This window comes from Mustela nigripes, chromosome 14 (assembly GCF_022355385.1).
Source record: "Mustela nigripes isolate SB6536 chromosome 14, MUSNIG.SB6536, whole genome shotgun sequence".
Classification (NCBI taxonomy): Eukaryota; Metazoa; Chordata; class Mammalia; order Carnivora; family Mustelidae; genus Mustela; species Mustela nigripes.
Genome location: NC_081570.1, coordinates 106,532,550 through 106,557,710, shown reverse-complemented (window position 1 = coordinate 106,557,710; position 25,161 = coordinate 106,532,550). Strand labels below are relative to the sequence as shown.

The following is a 25,161-nucleotide window of genomic DNA, read 5'->3' as shown; positions in this document are numbered from 1 at the left end:
ATGTATTTTTTTTTTTTTTTAAGATTTTATTTATTTATTTGACAGAGAGAAATCACAAGTAGGCAGAGAGAGAGAGAGGAGGAAGCAGGCTCTCTGCTGAGCAGAGAGCCCGATTCGGGACTCGATCCCAGGACCCTGAGATCATGACCTGAGCCGAAGGCAGCGGCTTAACCCACTGAGCCACCCAGGCGCCCGGATTTTGTATTCTTGAGGAAGGATGAACCTCAACTTCTCCAATGGCATCTGCTCCCCAAAGCCAGATTACCATTTTAAGGGCCCTCAGGAGAGGATCGCCCAAGGATGGAGTCTCTAACAGCCTGGCTTTTCGCTGCAAGTTGGGGACTCTATGGGGCTGTGGTCCACCTGGAAAGCAGGCAGGAAGTCTGGCCCACTCTTGAGTGGGCAGTGTCCCTGAATCTGACAATGGCTCTGATGAACAGCGAGCTCCCTCAAGGCAAAACAAGAGCAGGAGTGCCAGAAATTTTTCTACTTCCCCAGGTAGGGACTGGGTCCCCTACCAGTTGGGAATGAAATGTCTTTGTACATGGGAGGTGAATGCTGGGGACATCCCTGTGCCCCAAAGGAATAAAACCCAGTTCTGATTTGTCTTCTTTAACCCTCAGATACAGCATTTACTGGCTTTTCTACTCCCAGAAGGTTGTCTAGGAGAGAATGCAGGTGCTATAAACACACGTCGTTCCCCAGGGTCCATCTAATCTGCTGTAAAGAGCCTCTAAAAAGTGAGATAAAGAAAAACCCAGTTTCAGCCTCTAAGTTCTCTAGTTAAAATGGTTTCTGCATAAAACAGACCTCCAAATAAGCCAGGAAAAAGAATGAGAAGTCAAGGATTTCAGTATAGATATATAATTTTAATATTTAATTTAAAATAAAATCAAGGCTGGGTTGGTTTGGGAGATAATCTCTAACTTGCAGAATAGAAGATTTAAAAAAAAAATCATGAAATTACAAGTCATTGGTGAAAACAGCTTTCTTCCTCCCCTACGCTCCTTACAGAACCTGCTCAGGAAATAAGCAGGTTTACCTCCTCCCTACCAGGGCTTGGCTCTTCCCAAAACCCAAGAGGGGAATAAATCTTCCATTGCCTCTACCCATTTTTACAGAGTCCATCTTTAGCCCTAGGCAGGAAGCCCTATGTCAGGTCCAAGCTCCTGAGATAATGAGGATCCCCTGATTCCCTACTGAGGTTGGGCACATCTGGGTCAGGGAAGCCACGAGAAAAACCTCTGCTTTTCAAACTCATGCAGACAGTTATCAGGGTTCCTAGATGCAACTCCCTTATAAACACATCCATAGTCACAGAAAGACAGGAGGAAACATCGAAACCCTGAGCAGAACCAAGCCCCACAACCTTATCACAGTCCTACCAAAGTCCCTCACGCAAGGGCTCATCAGTAAATGAGCCAAAAGCTCTCTAGACTGGGGCAGCCGGGGAAGCTGAGGGCCCTGGTGGGGGAAAGGCTGGTCCTTGGAGAGGTATGAATGTGCAGGTATAGAAGGCAAGAAGAACATCCTTATCTCCTCACCCTAAGGCACCAAAAGGAAAGGAAGGTAGGAATGATGAAGGGAAGAACAGATCCCTTGGATCCACTGGCTTGAGGAAGACAAAATATAAAGGAGTGGAGAGGGGTGGGGACTACCATATGGGTCCCATGACTGTGCAAAGAGAAGCATCCAAGAGCTGGATAGAGCCACCTCAGTGTGTCTATTATTCATAATGTTCCCTTCACCCTGCTCCAGAGTGGGAGGAAAACATACTGCAGGAGTCAAGGGAGCAAAAATCACAAAGGTATTTCCCTGAGCCTGAGGGTTAAGGGCTAAAGAAATAAAGCTTTATATACGTGGCAATATCTGTCCCTTCCTAACATGCTCAATCCCCCTCAGCCTCTATGGTGACCATCCTATTGCTGTGAGGGAAGAAAAAGACTTAAGGGAAGGGCTCAGTTGGCCTAAAATACCCACTCCTCCAGAGGACAGGGAAAGCCTGTTCACCAGCTTAGTGCCAATGCCTTTTTTATCACCATCACACATACCCTTCCCATTCTTAGGCCTTAATAATTGGGATCCCCCTCCAGGAATGAGGAATTCGAGGCTTGGCAGGGCAGTGCAGGCCTGGCCAGGGCAGGCTGCAAGTGTGGTCTTTGGTCCCTCGTGGACCCAAGCTAACAAGAGCTGGTCTGCAGGTTGCTTTCCGTAAGCAGTGATGCAATGGAAGAAGGGTCATAGACGCTGTCATATTCCTCATCTGAGCTCAGCCCTTCATGCTGGGTTGACTCAGCAGCTGAGCGGGAAGCTTTGCGCCTAAGAGAGAGGAATACTTGTAAGGGAAGGAGACAAACTGAGACAACCATGCTTTTCATGCTAAGGAAACTCCCAGCTTTTCTAAGGCCTTAAGGTACAAGCTCCCCCACCTATGTGAGATCTGGGGAGATGGGGTATATATAGACAGTGGGCTGAGCTAAAGAATAACCATACAGGCTTTCAGCCAGAAAGGAGTGACTGCAGAGGTCCCATCTTAGAGATCCTCCTCCCTATTCAGTTCAGGAGAACCCATTCCCGGGGTTCAGAAGAGGAGGAAAGAAAAGCAGCCTATACCAGGAGTCCTTCTCTAGGGTTTTGATCCGGGCCTGGAGCTGTTCATTGACCTCATGCTGCTCTTCCAGCTCACGCTGGGCCTTCTTCCTGAGGCCATCGAGTCGTTCAATCTCCTCTTCTGCTTCGTCCACCTGCCGCTTCAAAGCCTTCACCCTCAGGCTTAGCTGGGCAGGATACAAAGTCCCCACATTAGAAAAGCATCTGTTGCGACCATGGACTGGGACCCAATTCTGACAAGGAATCGCTGCCCTAGAAAAATGTCGTGACCATGGGCAAGTTCCCTAACTTCACAGATTTGTTTTGGGGATGAAATGAGCTCACACATGTACAACAGAAAGAGAACCTAGCACATCACAGACACTTAATGCATGTGCTTATTACTATGACTGTTTTAATCCAGGGCCTCCAGTCTAGTCTCCATCCCTACATGAAGCTGGGAAGACCTATGAGATAGGGCCTCCCTTTGCCCTCAAGCAAACACACAGTATATGCTTACCATATGACTTCTTGTCCCTGGCTCCCGTCCTTACCTGATCCTTCTGGTCATTGACATGCTGCCGCTCATCATCAATTTGGATGGACAGCTCTTTAACCCTCCGTTCCAGTTTTCGGTTGGTAGATTGCAGAACAGTCTTCTCCCTAGGAGAGTATGGTAGGGGGGTGTCTGTGGCTGTAGCCATTTCCAGAGAAAACCCTATTTGGCTCCCTCCAGCCTCCATGAACTCCTCTCAGTCATGTCACACTAGGGAGGATCTAGGAGCAGATCCAAACAACAGGGGAGATAATAGGTCATTCACATTTCAGAAGTTCTACAGCTCCCTCTGCTCTTTACCAAGAGAAAAGTTGCCCCTGAAGATCAGGTTGGCCATGTCTGACATGCAAGACAGAGAAGAGCCCAGAGGGAAAGAGGGAGGATGGGCTCACATCACCTCTCTTCAGCCTGCAGCCGCTCCTGCAACTCCCGATTCTGGGATTCAAGCTGAGAGATGCTGGCGCTGGGCTTCTGGAAGCCTTCTGAGCTAGCCAAGCGGCTCTTCAAGTCCTTGTTCTGAGAAGGACAGAAAGTCTCTGTGGTCACTCTCCACTTCTGATCCCTCCTGTGGTCATTCTACCTGCCTCCTGGTGTCTATCCCCAAGACTCCTTACTCCCCTGCTTACCTGTCTCTCCAGGGAGATTTTGTCACACTCCAGGTCCTGTCGAGCGGACCTTTCCTGCATGAGCTCTGCCCTCAGCTGGTCCACCTAGTGGAGATGGATGAGAGGAGCCAGATTTGGGTAGGGCTAACAATGAACCAGCCAGGTGAACCATGTGAGGCAGAGAAAACTGTAGGATGCTCTCTGAATCCCCATAATTCTTAGGCAACTAAGAAATCACAGCCTTTTCAAACGGGAGGAGCCACAGAATTTAAACAGGGCTGCCTCCATCTCGCCAGGAACCAGCATCCCCTCTGAGTGGAAGCAGCCTGGACTCAGGTCAGAGAGGATCCCAGGCCATCAGGATTCCTTCTTCCACTCAGATCCCTGGCTCCTTTCCACCCATCCTAAAGGAGAGGAGACCATGAAGTAGCACCAGCCATGCACAGATTCAACAGCCAGAATTCCCCAGATTATGAAACATGGGTGGGCAGAGGTGTTCTTGAGAGGGCTGAGAGCTAAGGAAGGGGGTACCTGGTCCCGGCCACGATTCATGCGTTCTGTCAGCAGCTCCACAGTGCTCCTCTCCTCATCTAACTCCGCTTCCAGCCGTGAGACTTTCTCCTGTAGCACAGAAGCAACAGGTTCATTCTGCCCCACATGCTGGACACCAGAATGCCAAACCCCCACCAGGACCCTCCCAAAGCCCAGCCTCCACAGACCTTGCTGTCTCCCATGTCCCCACAACCAGCTGTCTTCGCCCCTGCCCAGAGCCACCATGGAGCTAGCACCCTCTGCTGACCAGGCGTGGCATTGAGGGGAGAGGGTGGTGGTGCCTGCTCTAGTCTTGGCCCTTGGCAGGATGACAAACCCCCGAATCGATTCCTCAGTGGGGCAGCCCGACTTCCCTAATGGGATAACAGACAGAAACCAAAGCGTCCAAGCCAAAGCTGGGATGGAGTCAGATCTACCACTTCCTAGCAGAAGGGCCATGGCCAAGTTGCTTAACCTCTCTGTGTGTCTGTTTTCCTCATCTATAAAATGGAGAACTTATCCCACAGGTTTTTTCTCAGGATTAAATGAGTCTTCAGTGCCCGGCACATGGCATAATATGTGTTTGCTGCTGCTATTGTCACTGTTTGTTGTTACTGCTGTTGTTGTTGCTCCAAGGGAGCAGGAGAGGGAGCAGCAGCCTCCCCGCTGAGCAGGGAGCCAGATGCAGGACTCAATCCCAGGACCTGAGCCAAAGGCAGACGCCCAACTGACTGAGCCACCCAGGCATCCCTTGTCCCTGTTTTTATTATTGCTGCCAAATATAGCAAACTGAAGACCACTATTCATTCTAAAGGGGAGATGCCACTGCTCAGTTCCAGCCAACTGTTGCCATGCAGACAACTCGGGATTAGAAGCTCAGGGTGACCATATTTTCTACATGTACAAAAGGAGCCAGAAATCGGTAAGATATAAGTGACATGTATAAAATTCTAAACACTGACAATTAACTCAGTCATTTAAAACACTGCACTCAAACAAAACCCATCAGCTGTGGGCCACCAGCTTTCAACACCCAGCAGAGAAAGGGGGCTTGGTGTGTCCTGGCTCCTTTCCCCCATGGAAGTCCCACCTGGGCCAGGACCTGGACACCCCTCCCCCTCCCTGTCACCCTCACACCATCACCTCAAGACCCTTGAGTTGCCGGGTCCTGTCATCCTGGGAACGCTTTTTGCTCTCTGCCTCTTGCTCCAGCCCTTGCAATCGCTGGGCCAGCAGCTCTTTGTCCAGCCGGGCTGTGTCCCGGTCCGCCTGAGAAGCCTGCAGGGCCTGCCGTAGCCTCTGGGTCTGGGCAGGAGGGAAAATGCAACAGCTTGGAGAAGTAAGGTGGGAGCAGAGGGGCGGGAGTAGGCCGCCCTGTGGGGAGAAATGTCACATCACTGACATTCTTTAGAATTGCCAAAGTCTGGTGGTAACAAAAAGCAGGCCGACTTTTAGTCCCTTTTCTTCTCTTTGAAGATCTAGTTAGCTTTCTTTAACAATTCAGGAATCAGGCAGCATCCTATCTATCAGGCAGAAAGGAGCTTAGTCCATTTTCTTTATTGTTTTAAAATGCCCTCCACAAATTAGTATCAGTTAAGTCATTTTTAGACAACTGATCCTGGGCCCCAGCCCTAGGAGTTGTGATTTAAGTGATATGGGACCCAGGTAGGGTACTGGGATTTTTTTTGTTTTTTTTTTAACAAAACAAAAAGGGTTTAATGTAATTGCAGAACAGAAAATTATAACAAATTGTTACAGTAAAAGATTGTGAAGTATTAAAACTATCTATCATCTTTAAAAAATAAAATAAAACTAGCTATCATATTTCGAGACATGCCTCTGTTTTGATACTACACTTCCAATAACATTGCAGTGTTAAGGTTCTTTTGGTACTGTGATTTTTTTTTTTTAAAGATTTTATTTATACTCTCTCAAATAAATAAAATCTTTAAAAAAAAAAAAAAAAAGAGGCAATGACCTTCACACCAAGGACACTGGGCAGGTTCCCACCCCTGCCATTCCTCCTCCTACCTCATCCTGAAGCCGGCTCAGCCCCCCTGAGTTCTTCTCAGCCTCACTGGCCCACTCCTTGGCCTGGCGCTGGGCATCCGCCACCTCCCGCCGGGCCTTCTCCTTATAATCCTCCAGCTGGGCCTGCAGCTCCTGCAGGGCCTGCTTAGAGTCATTCCCAATCTGCTCCAACTGAGAGGAAGAGAAAAGAGCCTTTTCAGCACCATACCTCTGGCCCTTCTCCGAGCCCAGACTCCCCAGATTCTCCTTACTGCCTAAGCAGCCCTCCCTTGCTCTCCCTGGGCCCAGATCCCTATAGCATGGCTAGTAGTAATATACAGATTAGTTGGGCTCAAATCCTGGCTCTACCACTTACTAGCTGTGTGATCACAGACAGGTTATTTATCCTCTCTAGGTCTCAGTTCCCCATCTATAAAATGGGAAAATAATGGTACCTACATCACAAGGTTGTTGTGAGAATTACATTAATGATACAAAGTACTTGTAAAAGTGTCTGATACCAAGTAAACCTTAAATGACCACATTTCAACAAACCCAAGATGCCAATAGATTGTGAGATATACCACTAAGAAGGAAAAACCTGCCAACTGAACCGTAACATACCATCAGTTACAAGATGCCAAGTCAACTTCAGAGATGACGTAATGTGCATTTTTAGAACTGACAAAATATGTATGTTTGCTCTAGCTTTATAAAGTAAGAGGTTACAGGGATGATCTTACCTGCAAAAATGCAATTTATTTATTTTTCCTTTCTTCTTGCCTTCCCCCAAATATAAAATTCCACCCACAAAAATTCCTATGTTTAGGTCTTAAAGTCAGCTAGGGAGAGATGATGGAACATTCCTTTCCCTACCCCAAACAGAAAATTCTACTAATGAAGATTCTTACATTCAGATCTTACAGATGTCTTAGAGAGAATCACAGGAAACATTCTCCAAGGACCAAGACCACATGGAATGGGATGTGGAGGAATGACATGAACACTGAGGAGCGGTAGGAAGGACACTGCTCTTTCAAGATTTGGCCTTGGCTTCCCCAGCAGTGAACTTGAAGCAAGCAAACACCACACATTCTGACCCCCTCCCCGACCCCTCGCCCCCCAGGCAAGCTTCCATAAGAGCTAGGACTCTTCCTGAGAGTCCAGGACACCCCATGCCCCACCTCTTTGTTCAGCTGGCAAACAGTCTTGTCCAGCAAGCGCTTCTGCTCCTCCAGCTCAGCCTTGCCCCGCCGGAGTGCCTCCCGCTGCTTCCCCTCCTCCTCTAAAGCCCGGTTCAGTGCCTGCTGCTCCTGCCCCAAGCGGGCCAGCCCCCGCTGGGCCTCCTCCAGCCGGGCCTCCAGTGCCCGCTTGGCAGCTGCCAGGCTCCCCGACTCTTCCTGAGCTGCATTCAGGGCCTCATCCAGTCGCTGTTTCTCAGCCTGGGAGAGCAAAGACATAGGCCATTTGGAGGGGAATAGATGGGAGGGAAGAAGAGTGATTTATGAAAAAGGTGGGCAGTGAAAACAGGCTCAGGGGAAGCAGCAAAGAAATCAGGACACAGAGAATAAGCACAAGGTGGAAGATAAGAGACAAAAGTACCAGTGCAAGAGCCAAGACATCCACAGCAAAGCATGCACCAGGAAATAAAGCCAAGTGTAACACTGGATTGGGAAGGCCAACAGAAGCACACTCAGCATAAAATGAAACTGATAGCTGAGGATTTAGCTGAAGTATTCAGCCAGGGACAAGAGGAGAGAGGGCAGGGGGTGGGGGCGGACAGGGAGCCAACGATGTGGGCAGAAGCACTGACCTCTAGCCGCTGCACCTTGCCCCGAAGCCTTGCCTCCGCCACTTCCCCACCTTCCGCCAGGCCCCGGGCCTCCTTCAGCTGCTGCTCCAGACCCAGGATGCTCCGTCGGAACTCGTCATTCTCCTCCTGGGTCTCCCGAAGTGTGGTTTCCACGGCTGCCCGCCGCTGCCCCAGCACTGCCACCTCTGCCTCTGCCGCCGCCTGAGCCTGCGGCCAGTTCAGGGAGCGGTAGCTCAGACCCCAGGGCTCCAAGTCCTTAGCCACCCCCAGGAGAGCCACCTGGAAGACCGTCCACGAGAACTGGACCTAAATAGTGGTAGTGCCCTGCGAATCCCACCCCTACAGAGCCATGCTGCATCCCTGCCTCCCCCCTGCCCACTCCTAGCTACTTTTCACCACACACCTAGGACCAAGGATCTGGTCTGTACATACCCATGATAGGTAACTTTCCATGCCCTCTGGCTCCTCTGCCCTCCAGACCCCTCAGCCTCCACCTCCTAAGCCCTGTGCCCACTCCCCTTGCCTTGGAAGCCTCTTCACAGTCCTGTCTCAGTTGCTGGATGGTCTTCTGCAGCTGGAGGTTCTGCTGTTCCAACCCCCGACCTCGATCAGCCTCAACCTTCAGCTGCTTCTCCAATTCCCGCTCCCGGTGGCGCCCGGCCACCTCCTGGCTCTGCTGCTCTTCTCTTAGTTCCTTAAGTTCCTGCTGGGTCTGGCGCAGCTCCTGGAAGGGAAGAGGGACAGTGACAGGGCACAGGGGTGGCCTGGGATATCAGACTGTGCAGCAACTGGAACTCTCATGTTTTGCGGGGGGAATGAAAGATGTTGTGGCTACTTGGGCAAGGGGTCTGAAAGCTTCTCAAAAAGTTAACCACAGAATGACCATATGAATTCCATTCCGTGGTATATATTCAAGAGTACTGAAAACATGTTCCCAAAAAACATGTTCACATGAATGTTCATTACAGCATTACTCACGATGGCTAAAACATAGAAATAACCCAAACGTCCACCCATTGGTGAACACATAAACAAAATGTGATATATCTATATAGAGTATTATTCAGCTATAAAAAGTACTGATACATGTTACAACATCAGTAAACCTACAAAAAGATTATGCTAGGTGAAAGAAACCAGACATACAAGGCCGTATATTATGACTCGAGTTATATGAAATTGTGCAGAATAGGCAAATGCATAAAGACAGAAAGTAGATTAGTGGTTACCCAGGGCTGGGGAAAGTGACTGCTAATGGATATGGGGTTCTTTTCTGGGGTGATGAAAATGTTCTCTGATTAGATAGTGATGATGGACATAAAGCTTTGTGTATATACTAAAAAACACAAAGGGATTCCTGGGAGGCTCAGCCGGTTGGGTGTCTGTCTTTGCAACAGGTCATGATCCCAGGGTCCTGGGATCTACTCCCCCACTGGGCTCCTTGCTCAGTGGGGAGACTGCTTCTCCCTCTGCCTGCTGCTGATTGTGCTCTCTGTCAAATAAATGAATAAAATCTTTAAAAACAAACAAGCAAAAAACCCCCCACTAAATCATACACTTAGAAAGGGTAAATTCTATGGTATGTGAAATAAATCTACACACACACACACACACACAATCAAATCACATTAAGTGAGAGTAGATGAGGGTGTGGATAAAACAGGATTGGCTATTTCAAAAATAAAATGGGTTGAAAACCAAAACATATTATGCAATAAATAGTGGTGCTGCTCTTTTTTCTTTTTTTTTTTTTTTAATTAAAATACTGGGGGGGCACCTGGGTGGCTCAATGGGTTAAAGCCTCTGCCTTCAGCTCAGGTCATGATCCCAGGGTCCTGGGATCAAGCCCCGCATTGGGCTCTCTGCTTAGCAGGGAGCCTGCTTCCCTTCCTCTCTCTCTGCCTGCCCCTCTGCCTACTTGCAATCTCTGTCTGTCAAATAAATAAATAAATAATCTTTTTTTTTTTTTAATTAAAAAAAATAAAATAAAATACTGGGGAGCCTGCATGGCTCAGATGGTAGAGCATGCAACTCTTGATCTCAGGGCTGTGAGTTTGAGCCCCACATTGAATATAAAAATAAAAATCTTTAAAGAAAAATTTGAGGGGGTGCCCAGGTGGCTCAGTTAAGCATCTGCCTCCGGCTCAGGTCATGATTCCAGAGTCATGGGATCGAGCCCCACATCGGGCTCTCTGCTCTGTGAGGAGCCTGCTTCTCCCTCTCCTTTTGCCTACTGCTCTGCCTTGTATTCTAATAAATAAATAAAATCAAAAATAAATAAAATTTTGAGATATGAGCTCTCGTGCTATCATTCTTTAGCTATCAGCTACTTCTGAAATTCAGAAAATACCATAATTAGGCTGAAAGGTTATATAATATACTTTGAGTTTTCGGTATAAAATAACAAAACTAACTGCAAAGAAAAAAAACAGCACGGTGTGTGGTCTATACTGGATGGGGTCTGTTTTCCTAATGCATATGTTGTCTGAGTGGGTACTTGATAAAATACACTTCGTATACGAGTTAAATCAAGCACTAGTTACTTCTTCTTAGCTTTTCAGCTTTATCTCCTATGATAGTCAACTGAGATTGTCCAGAGAAATGTCCACTAATGTAGCAAACAGACTTCAGACATTCTTGATAATTTGTTAACTTCATACTAACATAGTAAAAACTTAAGAGCACTTTTCATTTCACAATCACTAAAAGTACACTTGGTTAATGTTCTTTATGTTTTTCTCCAAGTATTTTGTGTAAGCTCAGACTTTTGTTTATCTGGAAAATCATCACTAAGAGCTATATTTCTTTACTCATTTAATAAATATGACTGCCTTGATTATAATTAGGCAGCCTTATGGCAAAGGCATGATAAACAAGCAATGATTAATTAATACTTGTTAAATGAGCACCAACTACATATCCAGCATAGTGAATCAAAGAACTATAAACCTCGAAGGATCCTTAGGAGACCATAAATGCCAGTTCCCTATACTAACAAAATATTTTCTAACTTTCTAAATCATCCAAAATAATTAGATGCTTTCTTGTCCTCCAAAAACTAATACCAAGAATATGAAGAAATTGTCTGTATTCGCTTCAATCTGATGACCTTATCATTTATAAAACGTCCATGCATGATAAAATCCCTGCGTCTAGATCCTATACTCTAGGCAGACTTCACTATACCATCTGGCTTCCCCAGTAGGTCAGCTGGCCATGCCAATGCAAGTACTCCAGTCTGTCTGATGACACTTCACATTACAAGTTAATAAACTGCCATTCTAAGTGTAAATGTTGGTTTCATAGATATAGTTAATGAGTCCATCCCCCTGCCCTATTCCCCATCACCCTACCCGCTCCAGACAGAGCAACTCTCCCTGTGTGGACCAAATTCGAAGCTTCAAAAATGACCCTGGAGTTTCACAAATCCATCTAAATGCTGCTTCCCCTGAGGTCTCTTGGGAGGCAGCCAGCAGCCTCTGGCTTGAACCCAACTAGGAGTCCTTCCCACTGGAAACCTGTACACTCAATGAGAGCAACCCAACTGCATCAGAGAGTGTGTAGGGGAAAGAGCTGGCTGAGCAGAAAGGTGGATCCTGAAAACCAAGCACAGAGGAGGCAGCCACTAGTCTGGAGATCCTCATGGGTAGGTGAGGTCAGTGCCCATCACCCAACCTGCTCTACTACACCCCAGCTCCAAGTACCTTTTTTATTTCTTTTCTTTCTTTAAGTAATCTCTTCACCCAGCATGGGGCTCAAACTCACAACCCTGAGATCGAGTCCCAGTCAGGTGCCTCTCAAAGTACCTTCTTGAGCTCCTCCATTTGGCGAGTATCTGCAGCACCAGCCCGGGCCTGCCCTAACTCCCTCTGTAAGACATCCATCTTCTCCCCAAGCTCCTCTTCCATCTCCTCCTTCTCCATCCGCAGCTGCAGGAGTCTGAGCCCAGCCAGGTGAATGCAAAGGAAAAGGGAACAAGGTTAGGCCACCTGCCTGGGCAAGGTTAGCAGGACCATGCAAACCACCTCCTCAGAAGCCAACAGGCTGGGCACCCACTCTCAGCAGAGAAAAGGGCACAGCCTGGGCAGAAAAGCAGCAGGATATAGGAAACATGGATAAGCACTGCTGAGAGACAAATTCCTTACTCCTGCTTGGTGGCTCTAAGTTCCTCCTTGTTCTTTTGGAACATGCTCTGCCAATGCCCTGTCTCCTCTGAGGTCTCCTCCAGCTCCCTCTGCAGCTCCCGCACAAGGGTTGACATCTTCTGCCTCTCCACCTCTAAGGCAGCATGGTCCTAGGGAAGGAGACAATTCGGGGACAGGAGGCTCAGAGGGAAGAACTCGCTTCAGATCAAAGTCTAAGCTTGTGGAAGGGGAGGCTCAGGACCAGAGGGCACCACACTGGTGACACACTGTGAGACCTCAGGGTGCCTGGTGCGATGTTAGCACAAAGTCTCCCCAGGTCAGAGTGTCCCCCACCCCCGCTGTCACTGACAGGATGCCTCCCCCATTTATTTCCCCATGGGACTTTGGTCACACACCCTCATGGTACTCCTGGCCTGCATTTCCTCACTCTGCCCTTGTAGGTTTCCTGGCCAAGGTTTTCATTACATCTCACATTTGTCTTTCAGAGGGAGTTCCAGTTATGACATGGAAAGTCCCCAAATACAAAGAGACCTCAAGGCAGCCCCTTCTGGGGGTGAGGGGCTGCCCTCTTCCAGCAGTCCCTGCTCTGGTCACATGCCTGGGTGGCATCTTGCACACTCTGGCGAAGCTGCTCTGCATCTCGCTGGTACTGCTGCCGGACGCTTTCCAACTCCTGGTCACGGGAGGCCACCTCCTCCTTCAGGGCCCCCTTCAAGGCTGTCAGCTCCCGCTCCCGCAGTCTCAGCTGCTCCTCTATCCGCTGTTTCCCCTCCAACACCTCTTCCAGCAGCTGCCGGGTCTCTGACAGGTCCTGGAGAAAGGAAGACAAGTAAAGAGGTGACTCTGCCTGTCCATTCCTTTGGTCAATCAAAAATATTTATTGAGCAGCTTAGACCTGTCAGGCTCAGTACCCGGTGCTCTCTGCTCTCTAGGATGCCCACCCTTCTGGGCTCTACCCCCCATCTGACCACTGAACCTCTCTGAAAGCACACTAAGGGGTACCCATAATCAGCTATCTTCTGCCCATACTGTGGGGAAACTGGAGGTGAACAGATCTGAGGGTGTTCTAGCTGAAAGGAAACAGAAGCTGCGGGAGCCATCCTCCTCCCTACCTTTCTTAGCGCCTCCTTAGCAGACTCTGATCCCTGGGCCTGTTTCAGTTTGTCCTGCAGTTCCATCACTTTGGTCTCCAGCCCATGTCTTACCCTTTCACCCTGATCCACAAGGAGCTTCATGTTCTGGAGCCTAATAATTAATAACAAATAATATCATCAAGCACTGGGTGTCAAGCAGTTTTCTAAACCCTTTACATATATTAATTCATTTAAACCTCCTTCTTTGTTCAAATCTAAATGAGGCCTCCCCTGACCACTTTGTTTCTTTTTAAAAGATTTTGTTTATTTATTTGAGAGGGAGGGAGAAAGAAGAGAGAGCACAAGCAGGAGCAGTGGGAGAAACAGGCTCTGCACTGAGCAGGGAGCCTGATATAGGGCTTGATCCCAGGACCCTGGGATCATGACCTGAGCCGAAGGCAGACGCTTAACTGAACCCCAAGGTGCCCCCTGACCACTTTATTTAATATACAAATTGGCTCCTCCACCACCAGGCCCCCCAATCTACTTTGACCTACTCCATTAATCACCTTCTCAAATGCTACAGATTTACTTATCTAATATGCTCACTATTTACTGTCTGTCTCCCCAACCCACCCCCCCAACACACACAGAAACTATGCTTCTGGACAGCAGTGCTCCTCATCTCAATGGTTCACTAGTATACCCCAGAAATCTAGATCAGTGCGTGCCAAACAGTATTCATTGCAAAGACATCTACTAAATGAACAGTCCTGTGAGGTAGCTACTATTATTAACCAATTTTACAGATTTAGAGCCTGAAGTAGAGAGGCAAATCCAGGTAACCCAACTCAGGCACAATCACCATTACCGACAGAGAAAGCAAAGAGAAAGAGGTCCTATCTTTAAACTATTTCTGTCTGCCCCTTATAGCTTCTAGATATCTAGATTCTCCATCTCTCCCACCCAGGGGACACCTCCAACTCTGGCCTCCGTCCCCAAGCAGCCCCATGTGCACCATCAGCTGCACTCACTCTTTGGTGCTCTGCTGGGCCTCCCCCTTCTTCCTCTCCAGCAGCTGCTGCAGCCGGCTGCACTCTTTTTCCTTCTCCTCCAGCTGCTGCTCCAGACTAACCCGGGATGGCTCTAGCTTTTGTCGCTTCTGGAAAAGGCAGGGAGAATAAAGCAGCTGGAGAGAAGGGAAAGCCTCTCAGAGGACCAGGAGTAATGCAAATGTCTAACATTTACTGACTCACTACATGACAGGCACTGTACTACGGACCCTGTGTTTATTATCTGCATTTAATTCTCCTAATGAGCCTTGGGACTTGTGATGGATGGTATAAAGTATGTCCACTAATTGTCTGACATTCCTTTCAAAAGGTGAAGTTTCTCCCCTCTTTATTTTTTAGTTAATTTAATTTTTTTTTCAGGATTTTATTTATTTATTTGGCAGAGAGAGAAAGACAGTGAGAGAGGGAACACAAGCAGGGGGAGTGAGAGGAGCAGAAGCAGGGATCCCGTTGAGCAGGGAGCCTGATGCAGGGAGCCTGATGCAGGGCTCAATCCCAGGACCCTGGGATCATGACCTGAGCTAAAGGCAGATGCTTAACTAATGAGCCACCCAGACACCCTTAAGAACACTCTTCTAACAAACAGAAAAAGGATGCAATGATGTGTATCTTCTGCAACTCATCCTAAAAAGGCACTGCAGCTTCCTCCTTACCTTCTCTCTTGGATCATTGTGGGGGAAGGTAGATGCCATACTGTGCAGACACTCAAGCAGCCCCATGAAGAGGTCCACACAGCAAGGAAGTGAGTTCTCCAGTCAATAACCACTGTCTTCTCTTGACTAGAGCCCCAGCCAACACCTTGACTGGAAACTCCTAATAGACCCTGAACTACCCAGCTAAGGTGCTTCCAGACTCTGGGCCCTCAAGACACCAGGAGATGACTGTTTGAAACTGTTGAGTTTTGACGTAATTTGTTACATAGCCATAGATAAATAAGATAGTACAATTATTATCCCCACTTTATAGTTAAGGAAACAGCAGCTTAGAACATGTAAAGAACATGCCCGAAGTCAGTTACGCAGCCAAGAGTTACCAGGATTTGAACTCAGTTTGACTCCACAGCTGACCACTTAACCAGTATACTATACTGCTTTCCAGGAAATAAAGGAAGTTACAATCCAATACTTACTAACTACATGCAAGGCAATACTGTTAGAGGTGCGAGCAATATTTTTTAAACTTTTTAAACTTTTTTTTTTTTTTTTTAAGAGAGAGAATGTGGGGTGGGGGAAAGGGCAGAGGGGGAATCCCAAGCAGGCTCCATGACCAGCACAGAGCCTGACACAGGTCTCGATCCCACAACCCTGAGATCACAACCTGAGCTGCAATCAAGAATCTCACACTTAACCTACTGAGCCACCCAGGTGCCCCACAATATTTTTTTTTAAAGGGAGTACACAGACTTTCACATAAGGTTGACCTGAATTTTTAAATTCCATCTCTGTTACTTAGTACCTTGAGCAATTCACTTAACCTGGCTGATCTTCAGTTTTCTTATCACGAAAATGTCCACAATATCTATTTTATAAGATCACTATAATTATTATATATTATCCAGGACAGTACCTGTTACAAGAAGTATACTCAATAGGGGCACCTAGTTGGCTCAGCTGGTTAAGCATCAGACTTTGGTTCCAGTCACGATCTTAGGGTCCTGGGATCCAGGCTCCACACTCCACAGAAGTCTGCTTGTCCCTTTCCCTCTCTCTCTGCCCCTCCCCCCATTCATGCTTTCTCTCTCAAATATATATATATATAAAGTACACTCAATAAATGACAGCTACTCGTATTGCCATCATCATAATGACAGTGAAAAAACTGAGGTAAGTAATCCCAGTGAGCAGCAAAGCCAGGATAAGAACTTCCAAAGGAAATGAATGGAAGGTAGTCAGAGCTCTGATGACTGCGCTCTTCTCCCTAAGCTCCAGGGAAGCCCAGAAGTCCTTGTGGGGACCAGCACATACTCTTGTCTCCTGTGTCACAGAACATATGAGTGCTCATTTGGTCACACGGAAGAGCAACCCAAGCACTGTTTCCCCCGTGCCCCATGTGCCTCCTGCACCTCTAGTCTCCCCTCACCTTTACCTCGTCATCCAACTTTTGCTGCAGCTCCTCCACTTTTCGGGTGAGCTCACTTTGCCCAGCCAGGGCCTTAGCAGACACAGGAGAAGTCATCTGCCAGAAACAGGGCAGGAAGGAATGGGTCCACATCCAGATCCAGGCCCCACAAGCCCTAACCCTGCCTCCTGGTCCCACCAGGAGGTGGTCACTCACCAACAGAGGCTGCATCTGTTCCAGCACCAAACTGACCTTCCTCCTCACAGACGTTTCGCTTTCTGAGCTTCTGGAGGATAAAAGGGCAGAAGCAAAAGCTAAGAGAGGGAAGAGGTAACAGAGATGAGAGAAGGAAGAGCTAAGGACAGGGAAGATGGGGAAGGAAGCCAGAAGGAAAAGAGGGGGTGTGTGTGACTGCGCTGCTGGGAGGGCCCCCACTTACCCCTCCCTCAGGATGCTGTAGATGGTGGCCTTCACATGGTCCACACTGCCTGGTGGCGCTGTCTCCTGCTGGTCTCGGAGAAGGTCTGGGGTTGATTTTAACTGCAAAACATAAACCCAGAGAAACAGGAAAATGAAGCCAGCAGCATGTGTGGGGTTCAGATGGTGCAGAAGCAGCAGATGGGAGACGAGGCCCTCCCAGCATGCCCAACAGGCCTCATATGCAGAAAAGAGGCAACACTGCGGAAGCCTGAGCAGCAGGCCCAGGAGAGGTCCAAGCAGGGTACACCTCTCACTATTGCTACAAGCCAGATTCTCCTTGACAAGCAGATCTCAACTAGTTGTGAGCTCTGTGGTAAGCTGTTACTACTGACAGTTAATGTACTAGAACTTATAAATGAACAGGCTTAATTTTGTCTCCAAGAAGCTACTGCCCCACTTATTTACACTCCTAAGTGGGAGACAGAGATGGGAGTTTTGACCAGACCACTGGAAGCTGGTCATATTACCAGGCCTGCCTTACGGATGCTGCAGACCTAGCAAATGCTAGTGACTGAGGCACAGTCCATGACCAGGAGGTAACAAGTTGATTCTCATGCTTGTGAAGGCTGATTTCACATCAGTTCCATTTCCATGGAAGTATCTCGTACATGTGAATATCATCTATCTAGAAGATGGGTAAAGTGGAGGACAAAAGTAGAAACCTTCTGCCTGGGGCACCTGGGTGGCTCAGTGGGTTAAAGCCTCTGCCTTCGGCTTGGGTCATAATCTCAGGGTCCTGGGATCAAGCCCCGCATCAGGCTCTCGACTCGGCAGGGAGCCTGCTTCCTCCTCTCTCTCTTTCTCTCTCTGCCTGCCTCTCTGCCTACTTATGATCTCTGTCTGTCAAATGAATAAAATAAAAATATTTAAAAAAAAAAAAAAAAGAAAGAAAGAAACCTTCTGCCTTAAGTTATTGAATCAGCAAGGGGTCCCGGGGCTGCGGGGCTGGGGATCGTTAGCTACAGAGGAATGGGGTCTGACCTGCAGCATGCCAGGATCCTGGGCTCTCCCCCGTGGCTCCTCAAAACTCTGCAGAACCCAGTCCTGGGTCTGATGGGAATGGCTAAAGCCACCGAGAGAGCTCTGGCTCTGGGTCAACTGCCTGGAGCTGCCCATGTGGCTGTCATGCTTTGTGCTAGGAGTCCAGTGGTTGGGGGACCGACGCTCCCGTTCCTCAACGGTATCCCGTGGGAGCCGATTGTCCAGGCTTTGGCTCCGCTTGCGTTGTTCAGGTGGCAGAGTACGCATGCGCCGACCAGTCTGCCCCCGGGCCTGGCCCCCATGGTGACCGTCAAACTTGTTGATGAGTGAGTCCACTGAAGACAGGGGAGCAGTGTCAATGGTGCTCCCTGGGGAAGCTCCCTGGGGGGCCAGCTCCAGAAGGCTAGTGCTCCTGGTACTTGGACTCATAGGGGCAGGGCCTGTCAGTGAGGCCTGGGACTGGGATCTGAGCAGCCTTCCATTCCAGTGGACCCCAGGCTCCTCATCAGACATACTGCCCTGTGAGCGGGCAGGAAATTCTTTGGCATGAGAGTAGGAGCTCTCAGGGAATTCCGAGTCAGAGCTCAGCGCTCCCGGAGCCCCTATGTTGTTGGACCCCTTGATCTGGACTCCAAAGGAGTCACCACCTTGCTCCCCACTGTTGAGCACCACAAAGGGCTGTCCAGCAATGCCCTGCACACGCACAGCAACCCCATAGGTATTAGCTCTTGCATCCTTAGCTGGACGTCGCCCACCACGACGTAGGGTGCCCATCTCTGCATCACCCACTGGCTCTGTAATGAAGCGAATCTGGACTCCATGGTCTACAGGGCCCCGGGGCTCAGCCATGGTGGATGCCTGTTCCATGAATGGGAGGGGGTCCTAGAAAATCAAGAAAACAGTTAAAGCTGAGAGACTAGAAGCAGAAACCCCAAAACCTCCACCTGTCCGGCTTTTGTGTGGCTTATTACTTTGTCGTTCCTTCTACACAGAATAGTGGTTCTCCTATTTTATCTGAAAAGTATCTACTGGACTCTGTCCCCAGAGTTTCTGATTTAGTAGGTCTGCATCTGAATTTCTACCAAGTTCCCAGGAGATACTGACACTGCTGGTCCAGATTCCAGGTTTTGAGACCCACTGACTTAGAAGAATCCATTTCCTCTAATACAGTCCTAGGAAGCATGGCTTTGTCGAGAGTTCAACAATTTTGCTTGATCTTCACACATATGCCTATAGCATGGTGTGCCTTTTCCAACCCCAATGAAGGCAGATCCCAAACCCTGCCTAACAGATACCTTTATCCCAATGGAGAAAAGGGGCCCTTTACTCCCAGAGTTCATTTAAGATACACAAAACTACCCCCCACACACAAGTTATGCCATCTTATTTCTGGGATGATAGCAGTGAAGCCTCTGGGTTGGAGGACCTGGGGGCTGTGGACAAGGATGGGAGAGTAACTAGCTTTCTACTGAGTATCTTTTGTCCCTTTTAAGTTTGGAACCATGTAGATGTATTGCTTATTCAAAAAAAGATTTAAGCAGGGGGCCTGGGCGGCTCAGTGGGTTAAAGCCTCTGCCTCCGGATCAGGTTATGATCCCAGAGAGCCCCGCATCAGGCTCTCTGCTCAGCAGGAAGCCTGCTTCCTCCTCTCTCTCTGCCTGCCTCTCTGTCTACTTGTGGTCTCTGTCTGTCAAATAAATAAATAAAATCTTAAAAAAAAAAAAAAAAGATTTAAGTAACACTTAAGAATGTCCATTCCACAGGGCGCCTGGGTGGCTCAGTGGTTTGGGCTGCTGCCTTCAGCTCGGGTCATGATCTCAGTCAGGGTCCTGGGATCGAGCCCCGCATCGGGCTCTCTGCTCCGCAGGAAGCCTGCTTCCCTCTCTCTCTCTCTCTCTGCCTGCCTCTCTGCCTACTTGTGATCTCTGTCTGTCAAATAAATAAATAAAATCTTTAAAAACAAAAAAAAGAATGTCCATTCCAAGAGCCCTAGGATAGGTAGACTTGTCCCACCTGAAGGCCAGAGCCAGGACAACCCATAGGCCAACTCCTCTGGTCCCCATCAGCCTAAAATTAGAGTCGGCAAATGGAATATATTCCAGGTGTGCTCTGGCTCCAGGAACTGAGGAGGGCAGTTTCTTCTTGAAGCAAATACAACTCCAGTTTCCGCAGCCCTACAACTAATCTCCACCACAGCCTAGTACCAAACTGGAGGAGGAGTATCTGAAGAGCCAGATAGACACAAAAACATATGCAGCTCAATCTCCCAGTGGAGCTCTGGGCCAAGGAAAGCTGGCAAGGCCCCCTTCAGGGACTGTAGTCTTGCTAGGAAGCCCAGAAAACAAGAGTGAGAGGGAAAGGGAGTGGCCTAGCAGCAGGTGAGAAAGGGCTTGGTGGGAAGAACATTCCTAACATTCCCAGCCCTTCCCCTCCAGGGAAAGGAACTGGAGGGAGGAGCCCTTATTGGCAATGGTTCTCAGACTCCATTTGAGAGAATGAAGTAATGCACCCACCCACCCCCCAAGAAACAGTCCACACAAGCTTTTACCACAGAATCTCAAGAGTTTCATTAAGACCTCCAAGTCCACCCTGAACTAAAGGACCCCTGCCCTTCCACCATTCCAGCATTGGGGAGGACTTGAACCAACCTCAGATACTCCAAACAAAAGGATATTAAATCGGCAGGGTCCTTTGTTAGAATTCAAGAAATGGGATCAGGAAAGAAGCTACAAGGCAAAGGTTCTTCAAACCACTCATCCAGTAAAAAAAGAACCTAGCCCTCCTCTTCATTGAATGTATATAACCTTGAGCAAATCACAACTGTTCTGAGCCTCAATTTCCTCATCAGTAAACAGGTGTAATGATAATACCTCCTGAGGAAATACTTGTAAAAATTAGACAATAATAATTACAAGTGTATACAGCTATAAAAATGTTACCATGTTCTACATTTCAGATTCTTGCATGTAATTTACTTAGGTTCCTTTTTTTTTTTTTTTTTTTTAAATAAAAAGAGGGAAGGGACCCTGGGTGGCTTAGTCGTTAAGCGTCTGCCTTCATCTCAGGTCATGCTCCCAGGGTCCAGGGATCGAGCCCCCCATCAGGCAGGAAGCCTGCTTCTTCCACTCCCCATGCTCATGTTCCCTCCCTGGCTGTGTCTGTCTCTGTCAAATAAATAAAATCTTAAAAAAAATAGGGGTGCCTGGGTGGCTCAGTCAGTTAAGCATCTGACTCTTGGTTTCAACTTGATCTCATGGTTGTGGGGCTCGAGCTCCATGTTGGCCTTCATGCTCCGCACGGTGTCTGCTTCAAATTCTCTCTCCCTCTCCCTCTCACTCACTCACTTTCTCGCTTACAAATAAATAAAATATTTTAAAAAAAGAAAAAAAAAAGAGGGAAAATGACATGAAACATGAAACATAGCTAGCAGCACCTACGCCTGTCAAAAAGCTGATAACAAATTTACCCTGCATACATGCACTCCTTCTAACAGGCCCTTTCTGGCTCCACATGCTTCACAGAAGGATGTCACTTCCTCAGAGCCCTTCCCAACCACCCCCTCCCACAAACTAGATCAGAACTATGTTATATGGGGCGCCTGGGTGGCTCAGTGGGTTAAAGCCTCTGCCTTAGGCTCAGGTTATGATCCCAGGGTCCTGGGATTGAGCCCTGCATTGGATTCTCTGCTCAGCAGGGAGCCTGCTTCCCCCTCTCTCTCTGCCTGCCTCTCTGCCTACTTGTGATCTTTGTCAAATGAATAAATAAAATCTTTAAAAAAAAAAGAACAATGTTATATGTTCTATAGTTGTCCTTCAATAAATCTACCTCAGCTTATTATTTTTTTAAAGATTTCGTTTTTAAGTAATCTCTACACCCATTGTGGGGCTCAAATTTATAGCCCCGAGATCAAGAGTTGCATGCTGTACCAACTGAGCCAGCCAGACACCCCTGTTTACTTTTATAGATTTATCAGAGTGATTTGCTTCCTGTCTGTCTCCCCCACTAGATGATACACTCCTGGAGGACAAAGAACATAGCTCTCAGCTGACTTCAGGCCTCCAGGACCTGGTGACACAGTATGTATCAATAAATATGTGTTAAAGGTTGTATCCTGAACTAAGGCACTCCAATAGCAGTGGGGAGATTTACCCAATGATCCCCCTCACAGCCATTTCTCATGTGCCCTCATAACAAGACCTCTCCCTGCCCCATTCAGTCTTAATTTTGGAACCAGATGTGCCTAGACTGCCAGCTCTCAGAAGTCCCATGATTTATTCATATCACAGCTCTACTCTGTCAGTACATCAACTGATCTTCCAGATCCAGATAGAGGAGCTCCCAGACTAGGCCCAGCAGAGTGCACAGCCCCTCACCCACCCAAGAGCACCAACTTGTTCAGAGGCAGTGCTGATCGTGCCCCCAGGTCCCAATGACTCCCTAATTTCAACGGACTGTTAGTCCCGGGACAGTGGGTCAGGGGCGAGCAGGATTGACATGATCTTTGGGCTGGTGGGTCAGAAAGCAGAGCTCTAAATGATTCAACATGGAAAACCTGAAACCCATCCGCCTTTAGTTACAGAGGACAGTGGGGCGTGGCCAGGGGAGCCAAGCAGCTCCAAGGCCTTGCGTAAACCCCAGAGGCAGGTAAACATCGATCTGGTGCCAGGAAACATGGAGTACACAGGCTTCGCTCTCCCAGCTTGCCCCTGCTTTTCCCTCCTCAGCATGTGCCCAGGCCATTCCTCATCAACTGTATTCTGGGAAGAGCCCAGGCCACAAGTTGATTCAACTTCGTCTCCCTCTCCATTCATGCCTGTAAGAAGAGGGAGGATACGCTGCACCTGTTCCAGACAGCCACTTCTCCCTCAGTTACTTATTAGCCTGCCCTGCCCCAATTCCGTCACCTCACCCAGCCATAAGCATCTGGCTTCCAACTAGGAGTGACAGTCTCTGAACTTCTGGCAGGAAGTGGGGGTGGGGTAGTTTGGGGTGTGTAGAGGAAGAACTGACATATACAGGGCCAGGCAATATGCTAGATGCTACATAACTGGCAGATTTAGAAAATGGAAGAAAAAGAGGTATAGAGATTAGACTCCTCTCAGAGGGAACAAGAGAAGTAAATGGCCAAAATAGGAAAGGATAGCTCAGTGACCTTGATGGATTGGTTATTTTCTCAGAAAGAGTTACAAAGATAAGAAGGTTCCCCATGGATCAAAAAGAACTGGCCCCAAGTGGACTCCTGGCCCAGTCCACTGAAAAAGCAGAAACCTGAGAGCCAGGCTAGAGCAGTTTGGCCAGTGGGGGAGAAAAACAGAATGATAAACTGGGCCCTGCAAACTGGCTGGACTGGTTTGAGAGGCAAGGGGTAGGGGAGGGCCAGAGAGACTCCACTGGCAGCTCATAAAGCAGACCAGAGAAACTCCACACCGCAGAGGAGGCAGGGGGCAAAACCATGGGCATGGATTGTTCAGCCTAGATGCCAAGGCAGAGAGTGGAGAGGGAACAGGGAGAAACAGATGCACAAAGAACCTGGTGAGTGACAGGCCAGTATGTGTTAGGAAAACTTTGTTTCCCCCACCCCTCCCTCTTAAGTTCCGGAAGCTGCATTCCTCATCCCACACTTGCCTTGGCCAATTCATTGGCCCTTAGTTCTCCCCTCCCCTGAAACAACATAGAGAAACAACCCTACCTTCTCCTCTCCTCCCACAGGGCTGATAGCATGCAGGTCAGCCTGGGAAATAAGAAAAGGTTCTAGGAAGCCAGAATCCTCTTAGGGTCAGGGCAAATCTCTGGATTAGCAGTCCCCTACAGCCAGCCCCCGACTCGAAATATCAAGGATAAAAGAAGAGGTGCAGAGGCACGTGTAGGCAGCCTATGGACAACATAGCGGTTGCTAATTATTTCCCAATTACAACAACTTTCCTCAGGCAGGGCATCAAAGGGGCCAAACTAAGACTGGCTCTGGTTCCCTTACCTGCCTAAGGCAAGGAAATCTGCCTCAGAAGCCTTGTCTGGTCCGCAACATGCAGCTCTCGTCCAGTGTGGAGTCCCAGAGGTGCTAATTTCCCTAGTCTTATGGTCTCCAAAGGAGTCCTGCCTATTTCCCACACCCCTGGTGCCTACTGACAGTATGACAACCATCATGGTCCTGGACTCAAGGACGCCTTGTGGGGTTTCATGGAGTAATAGGGATCTTCTGGGAGGCATCAAGGGAATGGGTTAGGCTCCTAAACTGCATCCAATGGCCCCATCTAGAACCACAGAATAAACTATGTGTGCTTGGGGAGAGGGTCCGACATTAGCCCCAGCCAGAAGCCTCGTTAGAAAGAATTTCTACGGATTTTGTAGGCCTAGGGATCTATGCTTCCTCATACCCCTCTCTTGGCGAGCACTCTCTCAAGTGGAAGAAGGAAAAAATCTCCCAGGCATTAAAGCAAAGGCTGACAGAAACTGAAGGCTTAAATAGTTTCACACCTAGCAAAGAGATGGGGGTGCCTTCTTGTTTTGTCCCTCAGTATCTCCATCTGTAGGTGAAGGGTTAGAGCAAAACTCCACACCTCACACCTCTCAACGCCTGAAAGGAGGTGCCAGCGCCAGCTCAGAACGGCAGCCAGGAGGAAAACCTGAGGCAAATAGCACCTCTGGACGCCTTCCCCCTTCCGTCTCTGAACCCCAGGCAGTTGTTCCCCCGTTCAACTGACACTAACTACTACCCCCTAACACCGCGGTCTCCAACAGAAATCCTTGCCCCTAGGACCGGCGTCTGACCTCCAGATATAACCAGACGCTGAAACGCTTTCGTGTCCTGAGAGTAGCCTTAGCCTCAGGTGCCCCTCACCTGGCACGTTCCCAGCCACTTGCCTCTGGTACCAGAGTAGGAGCCAGCTTTTAGCCAGTACTCTCCACCCTAGCTTCAGCTCCCCTCCTCCTCTCTTCAGTGCAGCACCTGTACCCCGGAAAAGGGTATCTCGGATCGCCTCGCCCCTTGCCCGTCACGCCCGCTTGCCTTTTCAGGGGCTCTTGCCCCCTCCGCATTCACTCACCCCAGCCGGGCTCGGCGCTCCCGGGCTCGGCCTCGGCCTCGGGTTCGGGCTCGGGCTCGGGCTCGGGCTCGCGCTCGGGCTAAGCTGCGCCCGCCGCTCCCCGGCCCTCCCACTCCGTCCCTCCGCGCTCCCTCCCCCCACCAACCTGTTACTCCCCTCGGGAGCTCCACCCCCATTGGCCGTCACCACCCGCCCGCCTTACCC

At 48.8% G+C, this 25,161-nt stretch overlaps 1 protein-coding gene across 6 annotated transcripts; it reads right to left on the bottom strand.

Annotated features, from left to right (window-relative positions):
* Window positions 1-848: 848 nt before the first annotated feature.
* Window positions 849-25,086, bottom strand: CGN (cingulin). 6 transcript variants are annotated; one of them, XM_059376147.1, is made up of 22 exons: window positions 24,958-25,086; window positions 17,915-18,796; window positions 16,893-16,993; window positions 16,670-16,739; window positions 16,475-16,570; window positions 14,357-14,484; window positions 13,362-13,494; window positions 12,848-13,060; window positions 12,250-12,398; window positions 11,911-12,043; window positions 8,628-8,828; window positions 8,105-8,311; window positions 7,476-7,733; window positions 6,313-6,483; window positions 5,425-5,586; window positions 4,470-4,655; window positions 4,282-4,371; window positions 3,772-3,855; window positions 3,543-3,661; window positions 3,144-3,252; window positions 2,614-2,777; window positions 849-2,319 (listed from the first exon to the last, which is right to left on the bottom strand). In XM_059376147.1, the coding sequence occupies exons 2-22, from the start codon at window positions 18,779-18,781 to the stop codon at window positions 2,181-2,183; spliced, it is 3,780 nt and encodes a 1,259-aa protein (XP_059232130.1). In that variant the 5' UTR covers window positions 18,782-18,796; window positions 24,958-25,086; the 3' UTR covers window positions 849-2,180. The 6 variants fall into 6 exon arrangements, with proteins under 6 accessions (XP_059232130.1, XP_059232134.1, XP_059232132.1 ...); XM_059376151.1 differs by having other exon boundaries at window positions 16,481-16,570; XM_059376149.1 differs by lacking the exon at window positions 24,958-25,086 and adding an exon at window positions 24,753-24,929.
* Window positions 25,087-25,161: the final 75 nt, after the last annotated feature.

What these genes read in the sequence shown, in the direction of transcription:
- CGN (XM_059376147.1), bottom strand. Translation starts at nt 18,781, where the DNA reads ATGGAACAGGCATCCACCATGGCTGAGCCCCGGGGCCCTGTAGACCAT. An exon ending in TACAGCATCCTGAGGGAGGG is followed by an intron (nt 16,740 to 16,892) that starts GTAAGTGGGGGC and finishes TTTATCCTCCAG; the next exon opens with AAGCTCAGAAAGCGAAACGT. An exon ending in CGGCTGCAGGCTGAAGAGAG is followed by an intron (nt 3,253 to 3,542) that starts GTGATGTGAGCC and finishes ATACTCTCCTAG; the next exon opens with GGAGAAGACTGTTCTGCAAT.